This window comes from Muntiacus reevesi, chromosome 18 (genome assembly GCF_963930625.1).
Source record: "Muntiacus reevesi chromosome 18, mMunRee1.1, whole genome shotgun sequence".
NCBI lineage: Eukaryota > Metazoa > Chordata > Mammalia > Artiodactyla > Cervidae > Muntiacus > Muntiacus reevesi.
The window spans coordinates 798,883-811,697 of record NC_089266.1 but is presented as its reverse complement, the minus strand read 5'-3'; the positions used below and the strand labels follow the sequence as shown (position 1 = coordinate 811,697).

Here is a 12,815-nt window from a genome sequence, read left to right as displayed (position 1 = left end):
AGCCATGGGACAGGAAATACTCATTTTAAGGATAGCAGAGGGAGCAAAAAGAGGTTACCATCCAACAAGGCAAGAGAAGAGGCCAGAGGAAGACCGTGAAGGGAAGACCGAGCCAAACCCCTGGACTCGGCGGGCTGCAGGCCCTGCCTGTCCGGTGGATGACCACAGGACTGGGACTCATACACCACACCCCCTCTTCCCTGGGGTAAAGGTCTACACTGACTTGGCTCCTCCTCTTGAATGTGAAGTTCACTAGGGGTCTCAGAGTTAGAGGGAACTTGGACAAAACCTGGGGAAATGCCAGTTTCTTGTCCCCACTCCTAACCCTCCACTCAAAAGCTCCCAAAACAGATTTACTTTTACAGCCGGCCTTATGGCTGCCCTAACTTAGAGAAGCTTCCAAGCTCCTCATAGTCTCTTTACCTGCTCTCTGATAAACCTTACATTATCTGAAAATCTCTGACTTGAGACAAAAACTCTCAAAGGGTAACAGGTTAGGCACTGCAAACAAGAGAGCAACAAAAACTCATTCACACTTGATTTTTATTCAGTCAACCAACAAGCAGGGAAGATTAACAGACTATTTTCTGCTTTAATGAACAAAAGGGCCAGAGACAGGTGTACAGAAAGCTCCTGAAAGGAACCATTTCCATGGGAGGAGGAAAAAGTCTGGGGAAAAAACTGTTTCGGCTAACTTGAAAGATTCATGCAGTTTAAGCTCCTGACATGGACATGTAACATGTAAGACCTTGCTTTGGCTTGGGAAGACATCATCATCGCTGAATTTCCATGTTCCCTCGAACAGCTCAGAGTAAACAATCCTTTATAAGATGAAAATTGTTACTAAACAAATTCAGTTTTCTCTCCATATTGGAAGTTCATTGGTTTGGCTAAATAATACAAAGAAAAAAATTAATGATAAGAACCTAATTTTCAAATATAATCTTACCTGACCTGTGGGGTAATTTTAGAACGAAAGGCTTCATATCTACCACAAAGTGATCAAATTCTGCATCCAGCTTCTCCCATTTTTCTTCTTCACTTCCCATTTCCATAATTCAGCCTGTAAAATATTTAAAATTAAAATAATAATGTCTGTATGCTGAAAACTACATAACTGTTGGAAGAGATCAAATAAAATTCATTAGTATTAAACACCCCTAAATTGATCTACAGATTTAATGCAGTTCCACTAAAATTTCCAGCAGTATTCCTTACAGATATACACAAGCTGACTTGAAATTTACATGGAAAGTTGAAGGAATTAGAACAGCAGAAATAATTCTGAAAAAAAAGAACAAGTTTGGAAAACTCACTTTACCTGATTTTAAAAAACACTATAAAGCTATAGTGTTTATAAGAAACACTATAAACGCTACAAACCTAGACAGCTTACTAAAAAGCAGAGACATTACTTTGCCAACAAAGGTCCATCTAGTCAAAGCTATGGTTTTTCCAGTAGTCATGTATGGATGTGAGAGTTGGACTATAAAGAAAGTTGAGCGCTGAAGAACTAAGGCTTTTTGAACTGTGGTGTTGGAGAAGACTCTTGAGAGTCCCTTGGACTGCAAGGAGATCCAACCAGTTCATCCTAAAGGAAATCAGTCTTGAATATTCATTGGAAGGACTGATGCTGAAACAGAAACTCCAATACTTTGGCCACCTGATATGAAAAGCTGACTCACTGGAAAAGACCTTGATGCTGGGAAAGATTGAGGGTGGGAGGAGAAGGGGACAACAGAGCATGAGATGGTTGGATGGCATCACCAACTCAATGCACATGAGTTTGAATAAACTCCAGGAGTTGGTGATGGACAGGGAGGCCTGGCGTGCTGCAGTCTATGGGTCACAAAGAGTCAGACACGACTGAGTGATTGAACTGAACTGAAAATTAACTCAAATTATAGACCTAAGTGTAAAATGTAAAACTATAAAACAAGAAAACATAGGAAAAAAAATCTTCATGACTTGAAGTTAGTCAAGGATTTCTCAGATACAACATTAAAAGCACTACCCATAAAAGAAAAAATTGATATTTTGGACTTTATCAAAATAAAACACTTCTGTTCTGCAAAGAACTCTGTCCAGGAGCTGAAAAGATAAGTTACAGATTAGGAAGAAACATGCATGTATCTCAGAAAGGAACCTATATCAAGAATACATAAAGAAATTTAAACCACAAGTAAACCAAGAACCCAATAAAGGTAATCAGCAAAAACATTAGTTCCTTCACAAAAGAAGATGTACAGCCAACATGTAAGCAGGTGAAGACGCTTTACATCACTAATCAGCAGACAGATGCCAATGAGAACCACACTGAGACACCAGTACCCACCTATGAGGACAGCGAAACTGAGAAATGCAACCACCACCAAACCTGCTAAGGGCACAGAGCCACAGGAAGACTCACGCACTGCTGGTAGGAACACAAAGTGGTGCAACCAGTCTGGAAAACAGGCATTTCTTAGCCAGTTAAACACACAGCACAGGACTCAAAAGTCCTAGTCTTAGGCATCTATCCAAATAAAACAAAATCTATATTCACATGGAAACCTGAAGGTACTGTTTATACCAGCTTTTTCTTCTGTAACCGTTGGTTAACTTCTGTAATCAATTCCAAACACTGGACTCCAACTAAGTGTCCCTCCCCTGGGAAACGGATGCAGCAACTGTGGTTCATCCACACAGTGAAAAGCAAGGAAAGAAGTGCAGCCGCGCCCGGCAACATGCGTGAGCTGCAGACGCGGCAGCCCAGGTGAAAGAAGCCCTCTCGGAGGCCACGTGCGGCACGACCATAGCCCTCGTGTGGCACCCCAGAAAAGGCAGCGGCCACGGCAGCCGGAGGGAGCGCGGCGGGCGGCGGGGCGGGGCGGGGGAGGAAGCACGCGGGCCGGGCTGTGCCCCGTGCGGCGTCAGCGCTCCTCCACGCGTGTGCGAAAGTAACCGGGCTCCGGGCCAGAGAGTGAGCTCTAGCGTCGACACCTGTACAGTGTCTGATTCCCGTCAAAACACTCAGAACACCGGTCCTCAGGTTTCTTCCTCATCAACAGGAACAACACCGATTACCAAGGGGTGAAGCCCCGAACTCAGAAGCATAGGTTTTGACCAGACTCCTTCGGTTCAAGTCCACTCAAGAGTCCCCGTGTTCCTCCAGGCTCTGCCATGCCGGGGTACTGCGTCCACGCGATGCTCGGTCCCCGGGGTCGTCACTCAGATCTGCCAACCCCGGCCCCGCCGCTCTGCGCCTGACCCGCCCGGCCGCCCCAGGGGCTCCGCAGCGCCGGCCTCCCGCCCTGACCGAGGCTCCGCGGGAGGACGCCCGCTCGGGCCCTCAGCACTCCTCCTCCAGGGCCGCGCGAAGCGGGACCAGCCGCCCGGCCCGCTCACTTCCCGCGGCAGGCCCCCTCCTGCGGCGGAGGACGAGTCGGGCGGCGCCCCTCCCGCAGCTCCCAGCCGCCTTCCCGAGGCGCCCTGACTGCGCCCACCGCCCTCCGCCTCCCCCGCCGACGACCTCCTCGCTGTGTCACCGCGACACGAAGAACGAACACCCAGAAACACCGCCAAACCCGCCCGTGCCCCTGTCAGAGGGCGCGCGCCCGCCTCCCGCCTCAGGCCTGGGCGCGAGCTCGGCCCCACCGCCGCCTCCAGGGCGCGGGCGGCCGCTGAGCCAGGCCTGAGGCCGCCCGGCGCGGAGCCTTCCGAGCCGCCTCTCCCCTCCACACACTCACACACGGGCGGACACACGGACACACACACACACACACACTCACACACACACACACACGGACACACACACACAGGGCCTAACCAACCACCCACGGATGACCACTCTCCACACACACTCACACACAGGCAGACACACGGACACACGGACACACACTCACACACACACACACGGACACACACACACGGACACACACACACATACACACAGACACATACACACAGACACACACACACACAGGCAGACACACGGACACACAGGCAGACACACGGACACACACAGAGGCGGACACACGCACACACACACTCACACACGGGCGGACACACGGACACACACACACACGGACACACACACACGGACACATACACACACAGGCAGACACACGGACACACACACACGGACACACACACACAGACACATACACACAGACACACACACACAGACACACACACGGACACACACATACACACAGACACACACACACGGACACACACACACACGCACACACACGGACACACACACAGGCGGACACACGCACACACACACTCACACTCATACACACACACGGACACACACACACTCACACACACACACACGGACAAACACACACGGACACACATACACACAGACACACACACACACTCACACAGGGCCTAACCAACCACCCACGGATGACGACTCCTCCACACACTCACACACGGGCGGACACACGGACACACAGACACGGGCGGACACACGGACACACACACAGGCGGACACACGCACACACACACTCACACACAGGTGGACACACACACACAGACACACACACTCACACTCACACACACACACATGGACACACACACACGGACACACACACAGGGCCTAACCAACCACCCACGGATGACCACTCCTCCACACACACACACACGGGCGGACACACGGACACACACACACAGGCAGACACACAGACACACACAGGGCCTAACCAACCACCCACGGATGACCACTCTCCACACACACACACACACACACACAGGGCCTAACCAACCACCCACGGATGACCACTCCTCCACACACACACACACACACAGGGCCTAACCAACCACCCACGGACGACCACTCCTCCACACACACACACACACACAGGGCCTAACCAACCACCCACGGATGACCACTCCTCCACACACACACACACACACAGGGCCTAACCAACCACCCACGGACGACCACTCCTCCACACACACACACACACACAGGGCCTAACCAACCACCCACGGATGACCACTCTCCACACACACACACACGCGCGCGCGCGCACACACACACTCTGCCTCACTGATCGCCCCACGGATGGCCACTCTACTCTCTCTCACACACACACACACACACACACACACACACACTCTCTGCCTCACTGACCGCCCCACGGATGGCCGCTTTACTCACACACACACACACACACACACACACACACTGCCTCACTGACCGCCCCACGGATGGCCATGCATCATCAGAACTCCCTGCTGGTCTGCACACGCTCAGGCCTGCTCTCCTCAGAGGCTCATCATCCTCACGGGCTGTCCCCCGCCTGAGTCAGGAAATGCAGCTCAAGCACCCTTCTGAGACTGGCCCCGCGCTGCCCAGACCCTTCGCTCCATCCGAGTGTGCACGGCTCACGGCTGTGTGGCAGCATTTATCGTGCTTTCACTCTTCACACAACCGCATACTGTTTGCACATCCTCCACCATCTGTGAGATGCTTCCAGCAGGCAGGGACCTCGTACATCACACGCACGTGACAGAAGCTGAAGAACTGACTGGTAAAGAAAAGCTCCCTGAAGAAATGAACAGCCTACTTCCACATGACAAATACAGGCGGCCTCAGAGACACCGAAGGCTGTTCCAGACCACAGCCATGAAGCAGACGTCACAGTGAAGCGACCCACCTGAACACTGTGCTTTCCCAGTGCCTAGAAAAGGACTGGAATGGCTATGGGATTCTTCAGGCAAGAATACCGGAGTAGGCTGCCATTCCCTTCTTCAGGGGATATTCCTGACCCAGGGATGGAACCCAGGTCTCCAGCACGGCAGGTGATACTTTACCATCTGAGTCACCAGGGAAGCTCCCTCATATAAAAGGTATGTTTTCACTATACTGTCGTCTATTGCGTGTTCAATAGCATTATGCTAAAAAAGTACATACCTTAATTTTAAAAATATTTTATTGCTAAAAAAAAACAAAAACAAGAAAACACTATCCATCATTTGTAATCATTTTGGGGAGGGTTTCAAATGTTGTGGGAATTACCAAAATGTGACCCAGAGACATGAAGTGAGCAGATGCTGTTGGCAAGTGATGGACTTGTTTCAGGCAGGGCTGCCACAAACCTTCAATTTGTTAAAAACACAGTATCTATGAAGCATGATAAAGCAAAGCGCAGTAAAACAAGGTATATCTGTGGTTGGTTTTTGTTTTTTTTTTTTTAATTCTGTTCCAAGTACCAAATAGTTCTTCTAGAATAGAAATACTATTGCCCTTAATTCTGTTAACCAAAACTGGTCATGGTACCTTCTACATTACAGTAGAAGAAACATGTTTTTGAATTCAAGACTTGGTTAACATAAATTTTGTTTTATTTAATCACGTTTAATGATTAGTTAGGGCTTCCCAGGTGGCACAGTGGTAAAGAATTCAACTGTCAATGCAGGAGACACAAGGAGACAGTTCAATCCCTGGGTGGGGAAGATCCCCTGGAGGAGGAAATGGCAACCCACTGCAGTATTCCTGCCTGGGAAATCCCATGGACAGAGGAGCCTGGTGGGCCACAGTCCATGGGGTCGCAGAGAGTCAGACACAACTTAGTGACTAAATAAAAACAATGATTGGTTAGTTGGCCTGGGGTTATTTGGCTGGTTGCTTTTGTTTTACATTCCTACAATAACTAGCTGCATAATTTACATAACTCCATCAGTAACAGAAAGTACCAACAGAAAGCTGGTAACAAGATAACACTGCCAGATGTTATATTACTATCATTAAGCTGAAAAGCAATTGATCAAATGGATAAACAAACAAATGGAAACACAGAAACCCAGAGTTTTAAGCACAGTTCTGACCTGAAGTGTACTTCCAGGCTTAAACAGTTCATCTTGCCCACATAATCAAACATATGCCTGAGAGAGCCCATCAGTTCAGTTCAGTCGCTCAGTCGTGTCTGACTCTGCAACCCCATGGACTGCAGCACGCCAGGCCTCCCTGTCCATCACCAACTCCTGGAGTTTACCCAAACTCATGTCCATTGAGTCGGTGATGCCACATCCAACCATGTCATCCTCTGTCGTCCCCTTCTCCTCCTGCCTTCAATCTTCCCCAGCATCAGGGTCTTTAGCTTAAACCGCTAAAACAAAGATCTCTGGAAAAGACCCTGATGCTGGGAGGGATTGGGGGCAGGAGGAGAAGGGGACACAGAGGATGAGATGGCTGGATGACATCACCGACTCAATGGACATGAGTCTGGGTAAACTCCGCGAGTTGGTGATGGACAGGGAGGCCTCGCATACGGCAATTCATGGGGTCGCAAAGAGTTGGACATGACTGAGCAACTGAACTGAACTGAACTGAAAACAAAGATTCCTTATAATTGCTAGTTCTCATTCAATCCTTTGACATAAGCAGAAGATGTTAATGTTCAGTGTTAGAGGAAACGAAAACTCAACAGTAAAATGACTCACTTAGTCATGAAATTAAGCATAAAGCTCAGATTCAAACTCTGAAACCAGCAGCTCTCAGATTCATTATATCTGACCTGTTGGCCATTCAAATATAAATCAGCAATACCTCCAAGAAGTATTTTGGAAAGTAGAAAGGCAATCAAATTGCTATAATAATATGCAATACTGGAGTATACATTTTTTAAAAGGCACAATAAAGAGGGAGTTCCCTGGTGGTCCAGTGGCTAAGACGCTGAGCTCCCAATGAAGGAGGCCCAGGTTCCATTCCTAGTCTGGGAACTAGATCCCACATGTCTCAACTAAAGATCCCACATGCAGCAACCAACGACCCAGTGTGACCAAATAGTTATTTTGTTAAAAAGCACAGTAAAGAATCAGTGTCAATGCTTGGTCAATGCTAAAACTCAGCTTTTCCTTATCCCTTATTTATTCTCCAATAAAATGAAAACAAAATTAAGTTATTGGTTCAAACCGTCAAAGCATTCTTGCTTCAAACCTTTAACGAATTACCTCTTACAGGTAGGTTATATGTACTTAATCCCAGCTAATCAAAAAGTTTTATTTTGTATGACTTATTAGAATTGCAGATTTAAATTATTAGAATTAAAAAAATAAGTAAAGCTATATCTTCTGAGTTAGATTTAAAATAGAGTGTGCCTACCAATCACATAAAAAGCAATAAGCTGGATGACTTGCTTATAGCTCTAGCATATTTAGCTCATGGTCTTTTTTATACCTGTGTCTCTGCTGACAGCTAGGAAATGGGCTAAGATGTGCTTCTGACGGTGCTCAGCGCTCCTAGCCATCAGCAAAGCCCGAGGAAGCCGCACACATTCTAGGTCCTGGGGAAACGCGGCCACACCCCCAAACAAAGATGCCGCTCACAGGGGTCACGCGAAATAAATGCACTCTTCCAAGTAGCCTAAAATCAATTCTGCTCAATCAAGTCATACTTCAAGTGGATGGCGGGTCATTAAACAAAACTTGAAACCCGTTTACAGGTGCCTGTTTCACCAGCTCGCACCTCCGCGTGTTTGGGCAGTTACCAGGCGCTGACCGCACTTCCCACGACGGGTGGCCTCGCCCCGGAGACCCGGGACGCCGGGGCCCGCCCCCCGCCGCACCCTGACCCCCACGGGGCGGCCGGAGTCCCCGCGTCCGGCTTCTCCACCCGCTTCCACGACGATCAGCGGGCAGGCCGCGCGCAGGGTCCGCAATCGTCCCGGGGACCCTGGAGTCGAGCCCGGTCCGCCCTGAGGGCCGGGGGCGGGCGGGTCTCCCAGGGGCCGCCCCCAGAGCGCCCAGGACCCCCGCCCGGCCGCGGAGGAAGTGCTCCGGCCCGGAGAGGAGCCGGGGAGAAGGGAGGGAGGTCAGAGCCGGGGGCGCGCGGGGACCCCGGGAGCGGAGGGAGGTCAGAGCGGGGGGCGCGCAGGGGCCCCGGGGAAAGGGAGGGAACCCAGCCCAGACCCCGCGGCCGCGCGCCGACGTCTCCTCACGGGCGCCGTCCCGTCGGGAGCCGGGGCCCCGCGTGCTGACCCGCCCCGCCTGCCCCCAACTTCGTCAGAAGCCCCGGGCCGCGCCGCCCGAACCCCTCTCCGCACGCGGAGCCGCGGCCGCCGCGGCCGGACACCCCAGCGGCGCGCGCCAGGGGCCTGGACGGCGGCCGGCCCGGGGCGACCCCTCCCCGCACAAAATTCCACCGGGAACCCGCGCGTTGGGGCCCGGGAAGGGATTCGGGAAAACCAGAACTGGCGCCCCTACGTGCAAGCTTCCCGACCGGCCGCCGCCGCCGCCGCTACAAAACGGTTTCAAACCCTTGCGGGCGTCGAGATCGCCGCCCGCGGTGCAGGCCCGGGCGGGGTCCGCGGGGCGGGGGCGCCGGCGCAGGCCACACCCCTTCCCGACGCTGCCATGGCGACGCCCGGGCCTCGGCGGCCCCGCCCGGCGGGCCGGGGGCGGGGACTTCCGCACTCGCGTTTCCCCGCCCCCCGGTGCTGGGCGGTGTTGTCATGACGACGTCCGGTCCTCTGCGCCGGTCTAGGCTCGCTTTCCAGCCAGGCGGTAGACCAATCCCAGGCCGACACTCCCAGGATGACCAGACCGCTGTCGGGACACTGCTGCCCTCGGGTATCCCGCTTGGATAGGAGCCTGTCAACACTTTAGGGGCTGTAGAGAAAGAACAGAAAAAGAGCAAAGAAAATGGGGTCGCAGGAGGATATTCACAGAGGGGCGTGCCCGTTATTAGGACAGACAACTTTGAATGAGTCTAACGAAGTGATCTTACAACTCAGAGGAGAATACCGTTGAATTAGACAAGAAAATGAACATTACATTTTTGGGGGGTTCAGAACTATCCAAAATCTGAAAGAACTTACCCCAAATTCTGAAGACGCTGAAATAAAATGAAAAGGCTTTGTGTTTACCAATTCTGTGCAGAACAGCAAGATCAAGTGTAAAATGTATTTCTGCTGCTCCAAGAAGTCTCTTCCACCTCAGGGCGATCTCCATGTTTGCATTGCTATGTTGTGGTTTTCTTTGGTCTTCTATTACATTTCTAGAAAAGCTCTGAACTATATATATATTTTTTTTTAAATACTGAGCAGAAACAAAATTCAGATTCTAAAAACACTCATTTAAAAGAAATTCAGTTTACCACTGTTTTTCATGTAATTTCACAACAGGATTCCTTCTGCAGTATCTTTGCAATACACGCAATGTGATGCCAAATCTAACATAAACACAGCTTGGAGCATCTTTTCAATTTTCCTTAAAGAAAATAGAAGATTCATTCATTTGTAACTAGTTTCTATCAAGCTCCCAGAAGGAAATAATACTCTTTCCAAGATGCTTTTTTCAAACCCTCCACTGGCAGTATCATTTCAGTCTATGCCAATAAATAAATTACTAATAAACTCACAGAAAATGAATTATAAAATAGTCTACAAGCCATTCTACTAACTTACATACTTACCAAACAGAGAGATGTAAGGATGTGAATCAATGATTCTCTACATAATGAAATTAAAGATGATTCAAGTCTTGTCAATTTTACTTCCTAAATATCCTCAAATCTCTCAAAAAATAGCCTTTATTTTGGAAAACATTGACTTAGACTTAAAACTATGGAATTCACCATCTTCTCCTCTCTAATGTTCTGAAATCAAGGTTTCAAAAGCTTCCATGTGAAGTTATCCAACAGTTTGAGAGACTGTGACTAATGAACACTTTGCAAAGCAAACACGAGACACAAAACAAATATCAGTGACTTTGGATCACTGTTGTGGATTATTTCCACTATCAAGAATAATCAAGAGTCAGTGGAATCAGTGGCTGACTTTATTTTTCTAGGTTCCAAAATCACTGCAGATGGTGATTGCAGCCATGAAAGTAAAAGATGCTTACTCCTTGGAAGGAAAGTTATGACCAACCTAGAGACCATATTAAAAAGTAGAGACATTACTTTGCCAACAAAGGTCCGTCTAGTCAAGGCTATGGTTTTTCCAGTGGTCATGTATGGATGTGAGAGTTGGACTATAAAGAAAGCTGAGCACAGAAGAATTGATGCTTTTGAACTGTGGTGTTGGAGAAGACTCTTGAGAGTCCCTTGGACTGCAAGGAGATCCAACCAGTCCATCCTAAAGGAGATCAGTCCTGGGTGTTCATTGGAAGGACTGATGTTGAAGCTGAAACCCCAATACCTTGGCCACCTGATGCGAAGAGCGGACTCATTGGAAAAGACCCTGATGCTGGGAAAGATTGAGGGCAGGAGGAGAAGGGGACGACAGAGGATGAGATGGTCAGAGGGCATCACTGACTCAATGGACATGGGTTTGGGTGGACTGTGGGAGTTGGTGATGGACAGGGAGGCCTGGTGTGCTGAGGTTCATGGGGTCACAAAGAGCTGGACACGACTGAGTCACTGAACTAAACTGAACTGAACTGTGAAGAGAAACATAATTTTTCTTCCCAAGCTGAGATTTTGGAGGATTTGTTTTTAAAGATTTTTTTTTAATTGGGCCACTTTTAAAGTCTTTATTGAGTTTGTTCAATCAATTTTGCTTCTGTTTGTGTTTTGGGGTTTAGGTCATGAGGCATATGGGCTCTTAGGCTCTTACTCTCTTAGCTCCCCAGCCAGGGATTGAACACACACTTTGTGCTTTGGAAGGCAAAGTCTTAATCACTGGACCTCAAGGAAAGTCCCCCATAAGATGAGATTTTTGAATTGAGTATTTTTTCAGGTTATAAAAGTTTTGATGATACTATATGGAAATTGGAAAGGTTAACAAAGAATATAAAATAACATGTAATTCTACTATTAATGAATAGCTACTGTGAACAATAGTAAATATGTTCTCAAATCTTACACATATATATAGTCATTTTAATATCTACTTATTTTTGCTTCATTTGGATGTAACATAATTTACTTATTTTCCAGTGATTGGATATATAAATTATTAGCAATTTTTGACTCTTACAAGTAATACTGTAATAAATGTCTCTTAATATATACATCTTGGTTGAAGTTTCAGCTATCTCCATAAAAGATATTCCTATGGGCATGAAAGAAATTAATGTTCTTGATCAGTACTGCCTAACTGCTTCCTGGAAGTGTTTGGCAAATTTGCAATTCCACTCAACAGTTCCTGAGAGTGGTTGTCTCACATTAACAATTTTTCTAATCTGTGATAATTGTGTGTATAAAAATAGCGTCTCTGTTTAATTTGCATTTTCCACTATTAGGACAGCTGAAATATTTAAGCAGCAGCATTAGTCCTTTTTAAAGATTCTTCTACAAAATACCTCTCCAATGCTTTGCCTATTTTGAGGGTGTGTTTCACATGATACATATATCTTCTATATTTTAATTTATTGCTTAAATCCCAGCAAATGTCTCTATACACAGTATTATTGCATAAGTTGTTATCCTAAATAACCAAATTTTAGTCAGGGATTTCCCATTTTGCGTTATTAAGATCCTCTCTATTATTAGATTGAAATACATGAATGACTGAGCCATCTAACTGGAAAGCAATTTAGATAAATATCAAGAATGAACATTATTATTATTATGTTAAGACATGGCACAATGGTAAAGAATCCGCCTGCCAATGCAGGAATCACAGGAAGACCCCCCTCCGGAGGAGGAGATGGCAAACCACTCTAGGATTCTCGCCTGGGAAACCCCCGGGACAGAGCAGCCTGGCGGGCCGCAGTCCGTGGGGATGGGAAGAATTGGACCTGACAGGACGGAGCACACCGGCACGAAAGATAAATATCGGAATAAATTTAGTGATAAATATCGGAATAATCCTGGAGCCAGTGAAGTCCTTAAGTTGGATAGGAAATGGTTCAGAACTTTCTAGTTATAGGTCACA

At 48.0% G+C, this 12,815-nt stretch overlaps 1 protein-coding gene across 3 annotated transcripts in view; it reads right to left on the bottom strand.

The window, feature by feature from the left end:
* The window catches only part of CEP112 (centrosomal protein 112), a 306,787-nt gene extending 297,485 nt beyond the window's left edge, over positions 1-9,302 (bottom strand). For all 3 annotated transcript variants that reach the window (XM_065908690.1, XM_065908693.1, XM_065908692.1), the window contains exons 1-2: positions 9,199-9,302; positions 950-1,063 (exon numbers count right to left, since the gene is read on the bottom strand). In XM_065908690.1, the coding sequence (XP_065764762.1) occupies positions 950-1,055 (106 nt within the window). In that variant the 5' untranslated portion in view covers positions 1,056-1,063; positions 9,199-9,302. The remainder of the gene's footprint in view (positions 1-949; positions 1,064-9,198) is intronic.
* Positions 9,303-12,815: the final 3,513 nt, after the last annotated feature.